Source organism: Maniola hyperantus, chromosome 13, assembly GCF_902806685.2.
Source record: "Maniola hyperantus chromosome 13, iAphHyp1.2, whole genome shotgun sequence".
In the NCBI taxonomy this organism is placed as follows: domain Eukaryota; kingdom Metazoa; phylum Arthropoda; class Insecta; order Lepidoptera; family Nymphalidae; genus Maniola; species Maniola hyperantus.
Genome location: NC_048548.1, coordinates 6,392,517 through 6,414,026, shown reverse-complemented (window position 1 = coordinate 6,414,026; position 21,510 = coordinate 6,392,517). Strand labels below are relative to the sequence as shown.

Genomic DNA, 21,510 nt, shown 5'->3' with positions numbered 1-21,510 from the left:
AAGCACATTTCAGACTTGTTACACTTGGGAACTGAGGTATATCAATTTGTCATGAGTATCTAGTTAGTATGTGTTAGTCTTCTAAACTAAATCACATAAAACATAAATCAATCAATGATCATTTTATAAAATAAAACTACAACAACTGTTGATAAAAAGGATAAATTAATGTATTACTGATGTTAAAAAATTAAGTAAGTAGTGATATTTAAACAGATGTCATGTTTTAGTATAGGTAGTTTTGATATAGCTTACTCTAAATGTCTACATATTCTATAGTCTGGACAAAAATATGAGATACTAGAAAAATGGTTTGGCTAATTAGTAACTAAAGTATTATAGTGCATTTTATTTAATTTTTAACATTAGGACACAGCATTGACTACACAATGATTAATGTGTTCTGATGATCTATATTATTTTGTAAATCCCATATTTAATGAAATTGGTTTAATTCCAGTCATCCCATTCCATTGGTCTGATGTGGTGGCTTCTCGCACGTGAGGTCCTTCGTCTGAGGGGAGTCCTCGCCCGCGACCAGAGGTGGGACGTAGTGGTTGACTTGTTCTTCTACAGAGATCCAGAAGAGAGCGAGAAGGAAGAGCAACAGGCCAAAGAACAGGTAAGATATTTTAAACACTTTCATTGATATTTACGTACGTACTATTTCACCGCCTTAGGGGTTGAATATTCAAAAATCCTTTTTTAGCGGATGCCTATGTCATAATAGCTATCTGCATGCCGAATTTCAGCCCGATCCGTCCAGTAGTTTGAGCTGTGCGTTGATAGATCAGTCAGTCAGTCAGTCACCTTTTCATTTTATATATTTAGATTATACTCGTATTCGTTCAAAGAGATTACAGTTATACATATCCCTCTCATAATGGAAAAGGATAGCACTAGACACACACACACATTCTTTTCTGCAGGGGGTATTATATACCTGTTCTAGTATAAAGGTTGTGTAAAACAGAATAAGCCTCCACAGTACCTTAATTATTATTTGTAGCCAGGTTCTTTTTTGATTAAAAAAAAAACATGTTTTGAACATACTATATCACTTTTCTTTAAAATTCAATCTGTTTTAGACAGTTTGAATCATCATAGCTGTGGCCTGTGTTAGAGTGAACTAGAGTGAGGGAATTCTCGGTTTGATCATGAATCGACGTCAAATATGTCAAATATGGTGGCGTAAAATCAACGACGACGAAATACGTCAACTGTGACGAAAAATAGGGCTATCTGCGTCAAATGTACCTACTAACATTTGACGCCTACCAGTGACGTGGAAGTCTTGACGTTTTGTTAAAAGTTCCCCTACTGCCGTGAACTGTGGCTGCGTTGCCTTCGCCCGTTATGTCATTTCTTCAGCTATCCCAATATTAATTTTGTTGTTTTGTTTATAGGCTGTCATTCCCGCTAAGGCTGAAGTGCCGCCACCGCCAGTACACGAAGACTGGACCGATCCTCCAGAACCCGTCACCTCGTGGACCGAGGATGCCGCGCCTCCACCAGCTCCCGCATTCGGCGCACCTCCACCGGCTCAGGAAGATTGGGCTGCTCAGGTACCTATTTTTTGCTTTAACCAATCATAGTACCACTTGTCACTAGATATTTTTTACTCAATCTCATATCGCAGTCTAAGACCTTTTATACACACGGTTGACTAGAGTCCCGGCAACTCAGTCGACGGTAATCGTTAGAATCCTGTAATTTGTACGAAAGTTGTAGATTCTGTCGACTGAGTTGCTGGGCAACTATCGACTGCGTAACGGCTCTAAAGAGAGACGGACAGTCGTCCAACAAATAGTCTACCCAATCAGATCAATTGGGTGGGATGTGTGTGGCGACGCAGGAGGGATGCCTGAATGGCAGAAGTGGACAGCACAAACTTTAATTTTTTATATTACTGCTATTTAGAGTTGAAACCTTATTATACTAAGGTGTATTGCCTCATAGGTCTGGTCACTAGATCTATGAGGATCTAGACCTTAGTTCCGGGTGCAATTTCTGGTTTGGTACAAATATGTATTGAGTTTTTCTGTCAAGAAATTCTCAGCAACTAGCCTGGAGTTAGGAAAGCACCTAAGTCCTACGCCTCATCTCGAGTCAGGGCGGATATCTGCCTCATCGGACTATAAGAGTAGGGAAAAAGAGTGCATCTGTGATTACACACAAACTTATGTCACTTACTATAATATCACATTACAGATGGTTAATCTGTGGAGATAGGCTGCCATCGCCTATCTCGAAATTCGGAAGGGAAAATATTATTTTATTATTTTAAAATGGTATCATCTTCAAGCATTCATGGGTGCTCATTACAGAAATGACGTCCGTTTTCAAATTCAAGATGGCCGACATTCTATTTGATTGCACCCCTACATAATTCTATTGCAGTTAGTTAAAAATAGAGTTTCAAAACGATTGTATTCGTTTTATAGGTTCAAGAGGAGTGGGGCACGGCAGCGCCCGCGCCCGCCCCCGCCGCTGCTCCCTCGTGGGGAGGCTCTGCGCAGGACTGGACGGCTTCGTAGGTGTGCCGGTGTGTCGCCTATATCGGTTAACGTCGTTCATAATAAATAACTGAAAATTTTATGTCTTATTTTATTTATTTCTCTATGTTTGCATTAAAAATGATACCAATAGTGCATACGCAAAACAAGTATGTACTTACAGTAGCCGGCAGGAAATATTGTACATCGACCTTTAGAAAGAGATTTCGGCTTCGTAGAGCGTTTTCCGTCACTACCTATGTGACCAACCACTATCTCTTTCTATAGGTCGATGTACAACATTTCCTGCTGGGTACTGTAGTCCAATCTGAAAATGAGGCGTATGACTGCGCATTGTACTAAAACAGATCTGAATCCCGGTTCCTACCTAACCGGAGCGGGAGGATGTTTTATAGATGATGTGAAAAAATTATCCGTCTTTTAAAAATCTGTTTGTTGTCTGAACACCTACGCGCAGTGTATTTATTCCGTAGTCTAAGCTGTGCTAAGGTACAATTACTTCAGATTGGATTGCTTATTTTTACGATCCCTATTTTATTTTTGGATTGAAGTTTTTTCAAGTGCATCAAGTTCGTAAAGTAACATTTTTTTAGCGCGGAATACGGATACTACCACAAGCTGCTTATTTTAAGCTGATTTCTACCTCTATTCTGTGGAAATCTTTTTTGCAGGATAAGTCTTACCGAACATGATGACTCACTGAGTATCGGTGAGCACGGTTAAAACTACGTTTTTTTGCAGTACAAAAGTATTCAATGAAAGCTTCTATACTCGGTCGTTTTGGTAAGGTTTATCTTGCAAAAGATATGCGGTGCAAATGCCGTGGGTACGGGGCTTCACACGTACATAATGTTCGGTATTGAAAGCATGGTTTGTGCCGTGGGGGGCCTTCAAGATTAACGTGGTTATAATCAACCTCCATTTGGTAGGTACCTATAGATACCTAAGCTACCTTCTAATTTAGAAAGTATTTTTTCCTTTTGAATTTCTTTAAAATTAATGAAAACTATGTTTTAGCGTTGAAAGTACCGTGAGCGATTTCCATTATAAATAATATCTGTCCCGGCTGTACTCACGTGTTTAGTCGACGTTAGCCCGACTAGTTTCGAACCCACCCACTATGGGATGAAACCGACAATATCGTCTCAAAAATGCATTTTGTATAAGTATGATTACAATAGCTTTTTTAAAGATATCATTAATAGAAGACTATAAGCACTTGCTAATGTAAAAATTATATACAAATATGCATTATTTACATTCAAATTTCAAAACTTGAACTTGAAGTGGTGAGTCGAATTTATGTAATTTTCGTAATGTAGCGAACCAAGATTTTCGATGTCGATTCTGGGCTGGTTTTAAAATAAAGGTATATGTGTTGTATATGGTTGAATAGGTAATTTATCCTGCTTTAAAAAAAAATTAAAACGAAAATTCTAAAATTCTTGTACAGTGAGTTATAAAAATATCTCTTTTTAAAACTTTAAATTGACTTTTGACAGTTACCTACGTTTCCCTATGTGGAGATATTTATGTCAATGAATTCAATATTTTCCCCATTACATAAGGCAAGAAAAAAATCTTGCCCGAATTTGCCCCCTTTCAAATAAAACACATTTATGCATCAAGTGGTAAAAATGATGAATTTTGAAAAAAAACAATATCTTACTTCTTTTTGAGTTTTATTAGAGTTTTCAGTTTAAATGTATTTTACTGGATTATTTCAAGCCTTTCTCATTTTAATCCAAGTAAAAATATTATCAAATTCCTGAATATTTGCTTTTTGATGAAATTTTATGATGGTTGATAAATAATGTTATTAGTGCTGACCAGGTTCATTATTATGGATTTAATTATGATAGTTAGGTACAATGAAAAAATGATTTTTGGGTGCAAAACTGTTATCGGTTCGCTGCTTGTAGGGGCTAATTAACTAAAATTCCTTGAATTTCAGGTCATACCTACTGTACAAAATACCATCAATTTACACCTCATCGATTTTTTACGAATTATCATTGCATTTTAGAAATTAGAGGAGTTCACAAAGATTTAATAAAGGCTCTATGTAATTCTACAGGCCTTGGCATCATGTAGGCCTGTCAATCCAAAAAAGTTTGGCGAATATACAAAACTGCTCAGTTATTATTATGTGGAAAAACATAGCTCTTCAGTTCACAAAATTTTAATAAGTAGCTAAGTAGTACATGAAGAAAATAATATAATAAGGCACTTTGATTTTTGCTTATCTGATACTTGTAGTCAGCTGCTGATGCCCAGTAATCAAGAAGTAAGTACAAAAAAAACAAGACTAACCCACGCACGAAAGTGCTTTAGGTCAATGACAAATGAAAACGTTTACCATGCTCTTATATACATAAACTTCTAATCTTATAAGATATCCAGTCAAAGAAACCATTTGAAACTATTTCAAAAGAGCTCTTTGAAGTAACTAAGAACGTTTTGTAACCATCCTGCATCTAATTGTGATAAAATTGATAGCAAATTGTCAATTTCAGTATATTATGTAAATTTTTAAAGAAAAAAAAATTAATGCCTGAATCTTTTAAATGGCTGAAATTTCGTACAATATATTTGCGAAATGTCATAAAAAAGCTTATTTATTTTACTTCATATTTTTTTATTATGTTTAGTAAAAAATATTTACCTTGAAAAGGTTAAAATATTAAAGATTATATGTAAAAAAAATCATCGGTTTATTTCAAATAATAAAAGAGTTACGGATTTTTGAGACGCTACACACCGTTTTGTCCCACAGTGCCACCCCAGCCACCCTCACAACGGGCTCTACGAGCAGCGGCACGTGCGGCCCGCAGTCACAACCGCGGCGCGTGCGAGAACTGACTCCCTTGAAAAAGGACCCCGGATGGGTTCGAAACTAGTCGGGCTAACGTCGACTAAACACGCGAGTACAGCCGCGACACATTATTTATAAAACTGTTTAATATGTAGCTGGGAAAATAATACCTACTGAATGTATTTAAACACATACCCCGTGATTGGTTATTAATTGTTTATTTAAGGAAATGAGCTATTAATTGAATTTACAAACTAGAATATAGATGAATTCTGTATATACAGGTGTAATTCGGGTTGCCTTGGTTGGACAAAACCCTGAAAACAAGTTGTTGCAATGGGCTGTTCCTGTTGTCCAAGTGATAGTATTGTTTCGCTGCTTTGTTGTACTGATACATTGCGTCGGCTGCTTTTATCCATGTACCATTTGCTAGAATGCCCTAAAATGCAACAGATTTACTTATTACTAGCTTATGCTCGCGACTTCGTCCGCGTGGACTACACAAATTTCAAACCCCTATTTCACCCCCTTAGGGGTTGAATTTTTAAAAATCCTTTCTTAGCGGATCTCCACGTCGTAATAGCTATCTGCATGCCAAATTTCAACCCGATCCGTCTAGTAGTTAGAGCTGTGTGTTGATAGATCAGTCAGTCAGTCACCTTTTCCTCTAAGATTAGAGAAAGGTAGAGAATAGAGATGCCGCCTTTTGCCTACTAATGCAGCCACAATATAATTTGTATAATAATAAACTAGCTGATGCCCGCGACTTCGCCCGCGTGGATTTAGGTTTTAAAAAATCCCGTAGGATCTCTGATTTTCCGGGATAAAAAGTAGCCTATGTAACTCTCCGTCTTTGACTATACCCATGCAAAAAATCACGTCGATCCGTGGCTCCGTTGCAACGTGATTAAAGGATAAACCAATATACAAGCAAACACACTTTCGAATTTGTAGTAAGGGCTACTGTTAGTAGTTAAGTAGTAGGTACTATCCAACATACCTCCTAATATAATTTTACTAGCGACCCGCCCCGGCTTCGCATGGGTGCAATGTAGATACTAATGTGGTGTCATTGAGGTGTATTTGCCTCGGAAACTCTCAAATGAGAGGTTTTTTTCCCGACCTAATTGACATTACTTCAATTTCTCTAGGGATCTCTTATTTTTTGAGAATTAAACTATAGCTATAAACCTTCCTCTTGAATCACTATCTATTGGTGAAAACCGCATTAAAATCCGTTGCGTAGTTTAAAAGATCTACGCGTTCACACATACATACAGACGCGGAAAGCGACTTTATTTTATACTATAGATTATTCTATCTACAGTACACCGGCGCGCGGCGCGCGGCGCCTTGGTATCATCGCGACAGACTTCATCTCATACTCTCGTCCTCACCGATCGCCTTCTGTTGCTTCTGTTGTTCCATCGTCTGCCCAATGTATTTGCTTGTACCTCTCTGTTTATGGTATACCTATGTAGATTCCGTATTACTTACGTAAACTGTAAAGTTTTTAGGTGCGCTATAAGCTGTATCAGGGCGAATGTGTTCTAAGCTTATAAAATCCACTTGCGAATTTCTTGCCAAATCTATGATTACTTCTCCGTATGATCCTCTGCAAACAAAATGTTAAATTAGCTATGTACTCACATACGAATACTTTTTCAAAAATTTCCAACAAGAAATCGAACCCAAACCACAGGATGACTAAGCGCTAGGCTACAAGGGTTTTTTTTTTGGGTTATTTTCTTCCTTGTCCATAATGTCACTGCAGGTACCAAATTACCTACCTTAGTGCAGGCTTTTCCAGGGTACTGAGTTTCCCTTAAGATGGCACTTGCGATACGTGACCGTGACTAGAGGTGGCAGCACACGAGACTGTTGGAGGCTGACTTACGTACACTGTTTTGAATAGAAATTTGTGGAGAGCAATTTTGAGGTGAGCGACTCAATTTTTCATAAGTTTTATTTTTTCATTATAATTAAATATTATGAGCTCCCACTTGAGAGGACGTAATAGTCCTGCAGATTATGCGTTTTTCGTATAAAATGTATGCATCCGATCCTGATCTGTCGCATCACGACAGCCACGACATTTTGCACATAGAATAAACATCTATTAAGAGTGCTACAGAGCCCTAGCAAAGATAATGTTAGGTGAGGTACCTAAAAGGCCAACAATCTGACGGTACGGGTCTTCTCGACGACAGAATGATGTCGGGCCGCGGAGCTGCTCGCCATAGAGGCACCACGCCCCAGAGGGAGGCCTGGGCACCCCACTCGACTGTGTCTGATCCCCTAAACGCTCTAGCTCCTTTTATGTAGCCTTTGTTGTTAGACTCAGCATGCTGCGTTCCTATTCCTATAATACAATCCATATTATTATAATAAGCTACAAATTAGAAAACCTTCCTCTTAAAGTGTTCTAATGATGGTAAAAATCCCACCGAAATCCGCTTAAAAGTTTAGAAGTTTTAAGCGAATAAAAGTAATAAAATACACACACAAATTACGCCATTTTTTTTTCATTCTGTATCAGTTCGGTTTAGCGATTGTTTCAGAGACCTACTTATTTGGTAAAGATCTAAGTAGGTAAAAAGTAGAGCAACCCCAAACTTATTATATTATGCTCTTAAAATAGCGATGTTTACCTACACAAATCTCGTCGTAGGTAAGGTAAGGTAATCTAGATCTAGGTTGGATATAGGTAAAGTTTGTTTAGTATCTACACAAATATAGACTTAGATTTTAGCACGTCTATTAGATATCACGAAGCTACTTAGATTGCTTAATTACTTGGCAGTACGTAATCCAAATTTCCATACTATAATACTAATATTATAAATGGGAAAGTGTGTCTGTTTGTTAGTCTGCTAGCTTTTCACGGTCCAAAAGTTTAACCCATTTTGATGAAAGGTACATAGTTAGCTTATATCCCGGGGAAGGCTACTTTTTATATCTCGGAAAATTAAAGAGTTCCCACGGGATTTTAAAAAACCTAAATCCACGCCGACGAAGTTTCGGGCATTGCCTAGTTAAGTACCTATATTATTTTAAGAGCATAGGTAAGTAGTAGGTACATAAAATATTCAAATCTACCTATCTGGGAGGTACATTGACACGAACCTTTTACACATAATATAGGTAACGTTTGCGAGTAGCTACAAAAAGTTCTGTAGACATGTAAATAATAAAACAGGTGTCTAGGACGGATCTCTACAAGGGATGAGCCATTTTAGGTCATGAATTATTACTTTTTGCACTTTCAATTATTTTACGGGTTTGCCTTATTATATTACTGAAAACTTACAGAAATTACGTGCGATAGGCATGCCGTTAGACAAAGCCAGCGACACTTTTCAAAATTTAATGAATAGTTTGGCAATTATCTACGAGCTAACAGATGAACCGACAAACACACACAGACTGCTAAGTGCTAACTCATAACGAAACCTGTCATTGTCGGTTAGTAAATAAATGAGTAGGTAAATCTACTGAGACCCTCAATAGATCAACGGGTAAAGGAGTGGATTGAAAACCGAAAGGTCGATGGTTCAACACCCGGGCACTATTGTCGTACCAACTCCTAGCACAAGCTTGATGCTTAGTTGGAGAGGAAAGGGGAATATTAGGCATTTAACATGGCTAATATTCTTTAAAAAAATATATGAAATGGGTAGATACCTAGATAGGTACTTTACAAACCTGTATCTAGGTGTTGCGATATTAACACCGTATTGCGACCCCTGAGAGCTTTACTGTAAAATAAGTTCTTTTACATATATGTATAAGTAATATTTATGGTTTTAAACTATATATCAACCAATCGACGGCCTAGTAGGTACTGAGTACAAGACTGTCTCCTCTCAGATTGAGAAGGGTTTTGGTCATAGTTCACCACGCTGGTCATGAACGCATTGCCAGACTTCACACATCTTTGTGAACATAATGAAGAAATCTCAGGCATGCAGGTTTCCTTACGATGTTGGCCATATAAATGTTCACGAAGGTGTGTTAAGTCTGACAACCCCACTTGGCCAGCGTGGTGGCATAAACCTCTTCTCATTCAGAGAGATGCGCGTTCAGTAGGTACTGGGCCGGTGCGGATGGGTTGAGATGAAAAACTGCCGAATTCATAAAACTCATTCATGATCTTCTTCTTCTTGAAATGCTGTCTCCTATCGGAGGTTGGCAATCATTAAGGCTATTTGCACCTTGGACACTGCTGCTCGGAAAAGAGATCGGATACTCTTCCCGTACCATTGGCGTAAATTCTTTAGCCACGATGTTCTACGGCATGGGGGTCTTCTGCCGGCTATTTTCCCCTGAATAATGAGCTGATGCATGATCCCCTAGATTCTAGAATCTAGATGATGTTGATCTTTATGAGTTCAGTAGTTTTTGAAGAATCTACCTTGGAACATGCGCTGAGGTGATTTATCAATCTATTTGGTGGAACAAAGTGAGGCGCACAGCGGCTAACAGTGGGGATAGGTATGGTTAGCGACAGGTCGACATGGCAATCGGGTTATGAGGTGGGAGGACGCTCCGTACACCCGCACGTCACCTGCGCTGTCCTGCACTGGGTTAGCGTGGGGGCTGTGCGGGTGTGCGGGGCGTCCCCACCCCGACCTTTCGCGCACTATACTTTATAGTACGCGACAGGTTGAAATAGCAATTACATCTTCACTGTTATCCAGAACTTCTTTTACCTGACTCCATAACGTATCTACAGTAGGCCTTTAATTCGTTCTGTTAAAGAACATGGTAAAATATTTTAAGCTAGATATTCTTAAGCTAAACAAAAGCGTGCTTATGAATTATGATTATTTCTACTGAATACCTCAAAGCCTCCTCAGCTCGCCTTAATTCCAGCGCTAAATGCCTCATTCGGTGGCAGCATTCCTCGTCCACTGACGTCGAATCTATGCTCACTGAATAATTAAATGTGTTATTTTCTTGTCCAGAGGCTCTAATCATACTTTTTAAGTTAAATTTTCATTTTATTTTTTCTATCCATACTTCCATACTAATATTATAAATGCGAATGTCTCTGTCTATCTGTCTGCTAGCTTTTCACGGCCCATCCGTGTAACCGATTTTAACGAAATTTGGTACAGAGATAGCTTGCATCCTGGGGCACTGAACATAGGCTTTTTATCCTGGAAAATCAAAGAGTTCCCACGGGATTTGACATATAGACAAACGCTTGACCACAATCACACCTGATGGAAAGTGATGATGTGGCCTACGATGGGATGCGTTTACCTAGAAGATGCCTATTCACTCTGGTTTTAATAAAGATAGGTACCCGAAATGTAATACGTAGGAAACAGAGATCGCGGAAGAGTATTCCAAACCTTAGTTATGCGTAACAAGGAATCTAACTGTGCGTCAATTCTGTCATTTAACATGGAGATGTCATGATCATTTCACGAGCTTTTCCCGAAAGAAATACCTAGATGCCTACTCTGCTAAATAAAACTCGAGAGATAATGATGATAGTAGAGTGCCGCAAACAGATAGGTCTCGTACGTCGCAAGATGTTTCAATTTTTATTTAATGGCACATAGTCGCATCTTGTCGCTCAGGCGTAAAACAGCCTTTACATTCAAGCGTGTGACTCAAGTTTTTAAAGATAATTACAGCTACTTAGCAGAAGACTATTTTTCATATGTTAGGATAGGTACATTAGGTAGGTATAACAATACTTACGAAAAGAGACAAAGTTTGATTTCGGGAGAATTTTCGCTAATAAATCTGCTTGAGAAATAGTGTCTGACGTTAAATATGTAACAGCTAGAATGGTAAAAATAAATAATTCAACACAAAAAAATACTTACTTTAAAAATGTACTTACCTAAATGAAAACTAGCATTTTTTCCTGAATTTTAACCAAGGCCTACTTAAAATTTTAACACGCATTTGACGGGCTACCGGTTTTTATACGACGCGATTACCATCTGACCTACTCGCACTCGACCTATTTAGAATGAACCAACCACTACTAAGTAAACAGATTAAAATAATCCTATATGAAATCAAAATTAATAAGTTGGATATAGGCTACATTTTATCCCGGAAAATTAAAGAGTTCCCACTTCCCATGGAATTTTCAAAAGACTAAAATCCACACGGATGAAATCGCGGGCAAAGACCCGTCTATTTAGTATTTTTTAACCTCTTCTTTCATACGAGGTTTACAAAAATATGCGGATAAAGCCGCAGGCATCATCTATTTAAAATATGCGAAAGTCTGTCTGTAACGAAAGACAAAGGTTTTCGGACCTTTGTATATCAGACTACAGCAAAATTTCAGTGCGTTGCTATAGTTTACAGCGCCATCTAGTTCTAAATACATTCATAACAATGGTATCCAGCATCCACTGTGGACTGTGGTAGCATGTCATGTCACCGATTTGGCGGAGCTCTCACTGTATTACAGAAAAAATTAAGTCACTCAATCTCTAAAAAATTAAGTACTCAAATTGGCGCTAATTCTGTTGTACTCTAACCTAAACCTAAACTAAATTTTAGATTCTTTAATTTTAGGATTTCTATTTCTAAACTGCATTCGCTTTTTTGCTTCAACTAAATTTAAAAATCCTAAATGGCCGTCTAAAATGACGTTTGAATTGAATAGTAAGTGTTGCTATTTAAGATAACAAGAACTGCACTAAATTTGTGTTTGATTTTCCCCTTTAATCTTAAAACTATTTTTTGCGAAAAATATCGAACGATGTTACTTGAAATACAAAAATAATAACTTTACTTGATTTATTTAGGTCGAATCACAATAAAAGTGTCGAAAATTGAAGTTTTGTTCATTTTATCGTGTGAAGTAGGCTTAAGTCTTTGATCAAAAGTGCTAGAACCCAGAGCCGTAAAACTAGTTAAAAAAACAGATCTATTATTTTTGATGCAAATATAATTTCTAACCTAATTTCTTTATGTTTTGTGGTTAAAGAATCTTAGTTTTTGTTACAAAACTTTGTGAAAATAGTGGTTATGTGCATAAAATAGATAAAAGCAAAGAATTTTGCTTGGAATCTTACCTACCTACCTTACCTTGAAATCACCGAGGTACCTAATTGTCAAACTCTTGCTAGGAAATCAATGCAAACAGATGAAAAGCAATCATCCTAAATAACTGACTGCCACAGAGTACATTGAATATACAGGTAAAGGAATATACAGCGAGGAAGTTCTGAAACTTGGCGGTATACTTACAAATCTGGCGTGCAAGGACGTGGAACGAGGTATCCATGAATTCTGCTATGAATTCAACAAACTAAGGCGGTAATGTGATTTAAGGCATGAAAGTACCTACAAGATCAAGATTGAATGTATATACCTACGTGTATAATAATAATAATAACAGGTAACAGCTGGTATCATCATAATGATCAACTCATTGCCAGCTCACCTCTCAAAATGTAGTTTGGCCATAGTCCACCACTCTGTCCAAGTGCAGATTGACAGACTTCACACACCTTTGAGAACACTATGGAGAACTCTCAGGCATGTAGGTTTCCTCACAATGTTTTCCTTCACGGTTAAAGAAAGTGATACTTAATTGCTTATTAAACAGCTAGTACATATTATAATATAGCAAAAAATGGAAGTGTAGCATACCTATATAAAAATAATAATTACAGGCAACAGTTAGTATCATCACACGATCAACTCATTGCCGGCTGACTACTGAGCAGGGGACTCCTCTCAAAACGGGAAGAGTTTGGCCATTGTCCACCACTCTGGCCGAGTGCACATTGACAGATTTCACACACCTTTGAGAACACTATGGAGAACTCTCAGGCATTTAGGTTTCCTCACAATGGTTTGGTTCACCGTTAAAGAAAGTGATGCTTAATTGCATAGTAAACAGCTAGTATGCATAGCAAAAAATTGAAGTGTAGGATACATTACACCTTTCAACACATCAGCATAACAAACTTTCAACGTTGATAATTTTTATTTCAGCCCATTTCATGAAACCAAGTATATGGAGTCTGCGAGTTAAAAAGATGTTCCGTCACTCATCTACCAAAAATGAACAGTTGTTTCCTAAACTTAATTTTTATTTAAATGTTATTGAAATAAATATTAATTATGTACAGTACAGAATGAAACATATGTATATATTTTATTATTTTATTTAATAAAAGTAATTGTTAATTAAGTATCTGATTGAAGTTTTCTTGCTTTTGTTAGGAAATTCTTGCCTTCATCATACTGAGCAGCTGTAGTATGACTTAGTTGTACTAGTACTACCTGAAAAATGAAATTTATAATCTATAGGTATAAATAGTTCAAAATTAGTTTTCAGTCCCTATTTATATCAATTTCAATGCAGTCTTCACCATAACAATTATAAAATCATTTTTTGAGGTTTGCATATTCTTTGGCTAAAATCTATAGAGTACTTATACTTTGAATTAGCTCAGACTAGACATAGTTAAAACATAATACTTTAAGCACAGATATGTATAGAGAGCATACTTTGACTTTGCTCTGACGTAAGTTTCAGTTAAAACGAGACAGATTTATGCCAATGATATAACTCTGTCTCTTTTATCAGTATCTTAAGTCTATGCAAAGTCAGAGATCTATAGATTTCAAACTAAATAAAGGTTGAGTCTATAGATTTCTGTATTAATTTGTAGAATTATAGGAATGTGTAGAAAACTTTAGTCCGTTTTCAATAAAATAGATCTAGAAAAGATAAAAGAAATCAAATTATTTTTTGACGTTATTTCTCTTCTAACTATGGGTTCCATACCTCAAAAGGAACCATTATAGGATCACTTTAGGTACTAGAAGTACCCTATATACTTCTTGTGACCTAAAGGCAGGTAGCTAGGTCAGTACATCATCATCATCATCATCATTATCAATCCATCGCCGGGTCACTACTACTGAGCACGGGTCACCTCTCCGAATAAGGTGTTTTGGCCATAATCTACCACACTGACCAAGTGCGGATTGGCAGACTTCACACATTTTTGAGGATGTTATGGAGAAGTCCTAGCTTTTCTCTCTCTCTTCCGTACATATTATGTAAATGTAAAAATATAAACTGACTGACTGACATCAGCATATAAGCTGCTGACTCCTGAGTCTAGTAATTTATTAAGCTGCTGAGTTTAAAAACTTGAGAATTTGCATGTAAGGAACGTTTACTTTAAGTACCTATATAGACCACTACGACATAATTTTCAGATACTTACATAGGTACTTATTCCACCCGAACAAAGCTGGGGCAGGTACAACTCAGGCAGGTCAGCTAGTTAACCTGAAATGTGATACCCATATGGGTATGGGTATACCTATATAGGTAAACTCAACAAGATCCTATCATGATATGTTTAGGAATTACAAGATGTATCTACTAGGTACTTCTCAACTAAAACTTATCAGATGATTAAAGTGAACCCAGGCTATGTCAGTTAGTTGTAGTTATCTATACTGTACTGTAGCTAGTATAAGTACCTACTTATGCATGTAATAGGTAGTCTTTCAAGCAGGTATCTACTGAGTTGAAAATAAAGAAGTAACTGGGTACTACTCAAGTACTTAGTTCAATACTAGGGGTATGTAAGTATAAGACATAACTAAATGTAAAATCTGTTAATTTAGCCTATAAATAAACCTTTAGGTGAACTCATTAAGATTTTAGAACTTAAACTTTATTATAAGTACCTACTCTACCACCACACTTATTCTGCTTTATTTTTGATAATATGTTTAGCAATAAGTAGTAGGTAGTAGGAATTAATCTCATTGATAATGATAACAAGGCATCAAGTTTTACCTTGGCATACCTAATTGGCAAAGATTTATGTTCACACTAATATTTAGGTAGCTACCTATGCAAGTTTTTGTCTCTGGGTATGTTCCTTTATGCATCTAACCTAGTTGGGCACAGAGATTTTTCACAAGGACACATACTAGTGAAGGATATACTTATAGGCTACTTTTATTAGGTAGGTAGGTAAGCTAAGTACCTACAGAAAAGTATCCTAGTCCCACAGGATTTTCGAACAGCTGCCACTTGCTAGTTAAGAAATAAGGAGACTTAAGGATCTTAGGTTTGCCTTGCTGAAGCCGCCAGGATGTCTGTGGAGGTGTCTGATACTCTTAGACAACAAAGTAGATAACCAACCTAATTATTTTTTGTGAATTAACGACGAGCCAGAGAAACCACGTATATTTCCATTTTATAAAGTTTAAATTAAATTAAAACACTTAAAAGACACTTTTTTTATCTTAAATATAACAATTCTAAACTCAAATAAAAATATTTCTTTCAAAACACGTCCATTTTGCCATTTAAGCAGACTCTTTAAATTTAGTGGGCACCTCGCGAGGTCCACTCTAATTTTAGAAAATTTTAGGTTGACGTTTCTTAATTTAGGCATTTAGTTCGTGCAACAGAATAACTTTTGCTCTTTAAAATCTAAATTGAATAGTTTAGTGCTGTCAAATTCAATTTTAGGTTAGACCTGTCATTTAAGTGGGTTTTCAGAATAACACACCTTTCTAAGTCTAATATTAGACATTTTAAAATTAGAAAACCGCCTAGAGAATCGGCCCCAATTGGCACCGATTCTAAGCACAACCTAATTTTAGAGTATTCGCACCCTCTTCTTACTATTATATATGAAAAGGACAGAAGCAGTTTGACATTTCTAAATTTAATTTTTAGATGGTAAAACCCGTGTTTTAGCACGCACTCGCGAACCTACTGTTTAAATTTGTATTGTGCACTAAAATTTAGAGTCTTTAAATGTGAAAGTCATGTTCCGTTCCTTTTTTAGCATTAGTAAAAAGAAAAGGATGCAGATACTCTAAATTTAGTTTAGAGAGAGACAAGAGAATCGGGGCCATTCTCTAAATTAAATTTATTGCTGCCTGCTATCCTTATTATCACAAAGCTCCCTGCGGAAAATAGCACTTTTGACCTGTCAAATTAGTTGTATAAAAAAAAAATTAGTCACATTTCTTCATCATTTCTTGCATCCAAACTAATAAAAAAAATAAAAAAAAACTACAGGGCAGTGTGAAACGCTATGCTTTACATCTTTTACAATAACGCGCTATGATGTTCTACCAGAAATCTGTGTGGCGGCAAGCAAACGATTGTACCTATACCACTTGTATTCCAAATTATAAAAATTTAATGAAGTAGATTTGAATCCTTAATAATCAATTTTAAAATAGATTGGAAAGTTTCTAGACTATTATTATTATGTTTTAATAAATGCATTTGCGAGTTATTTTTTATTTAATTTTCTGAAAGCAATTAGATAGCTACTTGCTTTCAGAAAATGATATATTATAATGACTAGGTACTCACCCATTAATGCTAAAGCCAGCAATAAAGATACGAGTAACTTAGCGTTTCCGCATCTGAAACGTTTCACTTTTAATTGTGTTTTTAATGCCTTATTCTTCCGCTCTTCGTCAAAGTTTGGCTTGTCATTGTTCAGATACTCCCATATGTTTTCACGTAGAGGGCAGAATGATTTTATGCATGGCGCAACTTTTCGCGGTTTCCTCCTTCCTGCAAACATTTTGGCCAAATGGACTACGGTTACCTGAGAGCTGTAATTTACTTAGCGTCTGTGGGATTTTGCTTAATTAATGCCCGAAAGTTTTAACTTTGCGTCAGTTATTTAGCACGTACTCGGCGTCAAAGACACACTGTGCTTAACTACTTAGTATTAGATAAGAGTAAATCGTGTTCTATATACCTATGTTGAGTTGAACATTTTAGTCGTAACTATTACCTATCGGTTTTTTATGCAAAAACAGCTTAGTAAAAGTTTGTTGTTTAACTGATTATGACCATTTCGATTATTATTTTAGAACTATATAGGTTTTGCCTGCGATTTCGTACGCATTAAATAAAGCTTCATTTAGTAGATGGAAATGAATTTACGTTTAAAAAATCTATAAGAGTAGGTAATAGAAATACATATTCTGTGAAAATTTCAACTCTCTACCTATGAGATATCGCCCGCTGACAGACGGATGGATGGACGGACGGAAAGCGGAGGCTTAGTGATAGCGTCCCGTTGGCACCCTTCGGGTACGGAACCCTAAAAAGACAATTTTATGTTGCCGTGGGTAAAAAAACGAAATACTTAATTTCGTATTCAAATCATGTTTGAAAATTAGGTTAGAGCGGCGTCAAAAATACTAAAATTAAGCTAACTCCTAGTTTCCTAGTTTAATTAGAAATTATGTCGTTGCTGTTTTAACATAGCATAGCAATGAAGTTCATTTAATATTTTGCCCGTCACTGCAGGTGGCACGCTCCAATTGCATTATGCAAGCTATTCGATTTTTGGGTCGCTCGAATTAGGGGACTATCCATCAAAAGTATTTAAACGCCGAGCGAATGGCCTGATTTATTCTTTTAAAATCTCTATTGAGAATTTATAATAATGGAACGCTCTATTTAGGACGTTGTGGCTAGGGCACAAAGCTAAATAATATAGATACCTACTTGAAGCATTTACCATTTATCTTTAAGTACTTTTTAACCGACTTCAAAAAAAGGAGGAGGTTCTCAATTCGTCGGAATCTTTTTTTTTTTTTTTTTTTTTTTTTTTTTTATTTTTTATGTATGTTCCCCGATTACTCAAAAACGCCTGGACCGATTTTGAAAATTCTTTTTTTGTTTGAAAGGGTATACTTCAAAGTTGGTCCCATTTCAATTTGGTGAAGATCTGATGAACATCTTCGAAGATAGATACTGGAACTCCTCAACGGATAAGAGTAAATTGCTCGCGATCAGTGTAATAGCTTAGTAAACAGTAGATTTTTAACCAGTCATAGCATAATTCCATGGGGCCACTAAAAATTGTGAAATAAAAAATTTTTACAAAAAAAATAAAAACCGACTTCGTTACATAAACACTAAAAATTGAAAAATAATTTAATTTATTACCGAATATATTATGTATACAAGAGTTAATATAGTTCCATAATAATATTTTTTGGGGTCGGTGCCAATGAGGTGCCATTGTGGAGTCCCATAAAAATATGAAGTCTAGACGATTCGCGCAGCTAAAGCTAATTGGCACCGGCACCAAAAAGTATTATTATGGAACTATATTAACTCTTGTATACATAATATATTCGGTAATAAATTAAATTATTTTTCAATTTTTAGTGTTTATGTAACGAAGTCGGTTTTTATTTTTTTTGTAAAAATTTTTCTACGCCTATATAGTATATCAACTTAAACAGACATACAGAGTAGGTATAAATAACACATACGTATGTCTATCTTTTCTATAGTGCCATAGATGCCTGCACACAATCGACAAGAGCATAGGTATTATTATATTAATAATTAGTCCTGAGTAGGTAATTCCGGCCTGCAGTTACAGAATATGCGCATAGATTTTGTTCCCCCCGCCTCATACCCCGATTGCTATCTCGACCTGTCGCGAACTATGGGTACCTGGTCATTATGAAGGATCCTATAGACATGACCAACCGCAAAGAAAGCCGTAGCCGCATAAGAGGCACAAGACCTGAATTAATGGCTGCCAGAATCGAAAAAGGTACCTGCACGCAACGAAACACAAATCTGTGTGACGCCAGTAGCGAGGGCCGGCTGGCGCATCGAAGAATTAATGCTGTAACGACGGCAGAGATCTGACATCACTTACATTTTCAGTAGGTATTGAAACATACGCTGCTCTTTTGCCTCCTACGAGACGTTCTCCAGTGTGCGATTTCTTTAATAAACCGTATGCAAAGACTTCAATGTAAAATTTTCTTAATTATATGTAATACGCACGACTCGTTTTGCTGAATTATGTATAAGCATGGAGAATAAAGTAGGCATGAGAACTAGTTTAGCATTCGAACCACTCATGTAATATTCTAGCTCTTGCTTATTCAGTATTTGCTAACATGTTACTGGGTCAGCGTTTTGCTGACCAGGCGTCGGGTGCAAATAATTAAAGCATTTCTAAGGTAGTTATTTAAAAGCGGCGACGAAAACAAATAATGCCTCAAGAAGTCTCAATAGTTCAATAGTTAAAGAAGCGGACCGAAATCTGAAAGGTCGGCGGGGCGGTTCAAACCCACTCGTTGCACTATTGCCGTATACCTATACTCTTATTAGCAGAAAGTTTTATACGCTTTGGAAGGAAGAGAAATGTTAATGATTAACATATAGGCTATAGTTAAAAAAAAAATAGAATAAAAATGATGGAAATTAGAAAGTGGTTCAGATAGGAAGTCTAGTTTTCGTATCACGCACAAAAGTATTTGACTGAGAAGATCAAAATATAAACATTAAGTGTCCCCGCAGACCACAAACTTTTTATCGGCCGATAGTTTTTCAGTCTAGTTCAAAAAGGTATAGTGTAAAAAACTAAAAAAGAACATTTTGTACTAACTTGAACACCATGGTGGTATAATGTTTTTTTCCGATATATCACTACTAAAACTCTCAGATTCTCGCCTTGAGTAACTTCGAGTAACCATAACCATTTATGTATAAATATATAATTAATTTACTTATTTCAATTTATTTAATTAAATATAAATAGTGCTCGTTAATTTATTCAACCCACTTGATTTCCAACAATTTCCCGCCATTTTGAAGAAAGCTCTATACATTGGTACAATGTCTATGGTTGTGTTTTGTCGTTTGGAAGGCAAAGGTTTTATTGCATACAGCCTATGATTTTACAAAATAAGTATGGGGAAATCTGTGATGTTATGTAGGTAATTGTTTAAAAATAAAATTATATTCTACAGTGCGACAAGGCTCTTTTGGCACTTGAATGACATTGACAGGGGGGCGCTGTTGGAGAACAAAGGCTAAGAATATTCAAACAAGAACAAAGGGGACACTTGACGGCAACGTTCCAATTTTCGCCACGCGCCAAGGTAGCCTTGTTATACTGTATACAGTACATTAATCAACACAATTTTAAATTTCGAATGGAATAGCTAACAAGTAGGTTCTTATAGCTGTGTCATGTAACTTGCAAGGCAATAATTAATAATTCGATCCAACGTGGACCTTGCCTTGCAAATTACTAATCAATTAATATTGCAAGTTATTAATTAATTAGCGTTGTATAGATAAGTAGGTATATTGAGCTGTATTACAAAATCGTAGATTCTTACCTATAAATTCTTCTGGGAATCGACTTTAATTTTAACATGATAACCGTGACCTAATTACGCTTAAACAGTTATAGTAAGTATTTCAGTCCACATTAAACATGAAATCTCAATTTCACAGTGAGCCAACTTTTTAAATGAGACGAAAGTTCTGATGCGTAACAGTTTACTTAGTCATGTTCGTCACCGTTGTCGTTTTTTATCTCCTGACAAAAGTGAGTGCTCAGGATCAATCTCTGAGGGCAGTAACTCCTCAGTCACCGCTTGTACCTTTCATCGACCTATTTACTGGTGCCTCTAGTTACTCCTCCGAACCAATACGTAGAACTTACTCCGATGGTTATTATCATGCTTCGTGTTCCAAGCCTGATACGTTAGCCTCCTTTGCCAATGTATTAGGAAGTGTTGCCAAGATTATGGTGTCAGCAGCAGTTATAGCGCTTTTGAAAATACTTGGCGGAAAACTTTTGTTTTTGCCAATAACAGTGATGGTGCTTGCGAAAATGGGATTGAAAGCGATTTTACTATGGCCTTTGATATCAAAGCTAATGAGGTATTTGAGAAAAAAGAAGAATAAAGCTAGAGTTATCATGGACTGTTCGGAGAGGCTTGCGTGTGTGTTGCAGAGGTCGTCAGACAGTGGTTGGGGCAGCAACTTCGGATCAGCTTTAACGTTCTTTATGATCGATGACGTCGATGAAGACGGCTTTGTTGCTAAGACTCTGTTGAGTATTCTTGCTGGTGAAAAGGTCGCGGAATGTATGTCATTGGACTGCAACTCGGGCAGTGATATTAGCTGACATGGCTACCTAGTTTCAAACCATAACGTTTACCTGTGACTTCCGTAGATATTTAAGTTTAATTATTTAGAGTTCCACACTTGTTAATTTACTAGCTAATGCCCACGACTTCGTCCGCGTGGATTTAGGGTTTTAAAAATTTCGTGGGAACTATTTGATTGTTCGGGATAAAAAGTAGCCTTTGCTACTCTCCATGTTTTTAATTACATCCATGCAA

The 21,510-nt window shown here is 36.6% G+C and overlaps 3 protein-coding genes across 5 annotated transcripts in view; 2 read left to right on the top strand and 1 right to left on the bottom strand.

Annotated features, from left to right (window-relative positions):
• The window catches only part of sta (stubarista 40S ribosomal protein SA), a 53,685-nt gene that overhangs the window by 2,871 nt on the left and 29,304 nt on the right, over positions 1-21,510 (top strand). For 2 of the 3 annotated variants that reach the window (XM_034974536.2, XM_069502706.1), the window contains exons 5-7: positions 461-622; positions 1,407-1,565; positions 2,445-2,596. In XM_034974536.2, the coding sequence (XP_034830427.1) occupies positions 461-622; positions 1,407-1,565; positions 2,445-2,537 (414 nt within the window). In that variant the 3' untranslated portion in view covers positions 2,538-2,596. Of the gene's footprint in view, positions 1-460; positions 623-1,406; positions 1,566-2,444; positions 2,597-21,510 lie in introns of those variants that run through there. The other variant, XM_069502705.1, reaches the window with a different exon arrangement.
• On the bottom strand, positions 5,541-16,890 carry LOC117987482 (sperm-associated antigen 4 protein-like). Its single transcript, XM_034974501.2, has 7 exons — positions 16,691-16,890; positions 11,047-11,130; positions 10,175-10,265; positions 9,037-9,089; positions 7,498-7,693; positions 6,829-6,946; positions 5,541-5,770 (listed from the first exon to the last, which is right to left on the bottom strand). Exons 1-7 carry the CDS (start codon positions 16,692-16,694, stop codon positions 5,579-5,581), a joined length of 738 nt encoding a protein of 245 aa, XP_034830392.2. The 5' UTR covers positions 16,695-16,890; the 3' UTR covers positions 5,541-5,578.
• On the top strand, positions 20,548-21,472 carry LOC138403208 (uncharacterized). Its single transcript, XM_069502756.1, has one exon. The coding sequence runs from the start codon at positions 20,670-20,672 to the stop codon at positions 21,291-21,293; it is 624 nt and encodes a 207-aa protein (XP_069358857.1). The 5' UTR covers positions 20,548-20,669; the 3' UTR covers positions 21,294-21,472.

What these genes read in the sequence shown, in the direction of transcription:
- LOC117987482 (XM_034974501.2), bottom strand. An exon ending in ATCGCAACACCTAGATACAG is followed by an intron (nt 7,694 to 9,036) that starts GTTTGTAAAGTA and finishes ATTGTATTATAG; the next exon opens with GAATAGGAACGCAGCATGCT. An exon ending in TCAGATTGTTGGCCTTTTAG is followed by an intron (nt 6,947 to 7,497) that starts GTACCTCACCTA and finishes TTTTGTTTGCAG; the next exon opens with AGGATCATACGGAGAAGTAA.
- LOC138403208 (XM_069502756.1), top strand. Translation starts at nt 20,670, where the DNA reads ATGTTCGTCACCGTTGTCGTTTTTTATCTCCTGACAAAAGTGAGTGCT.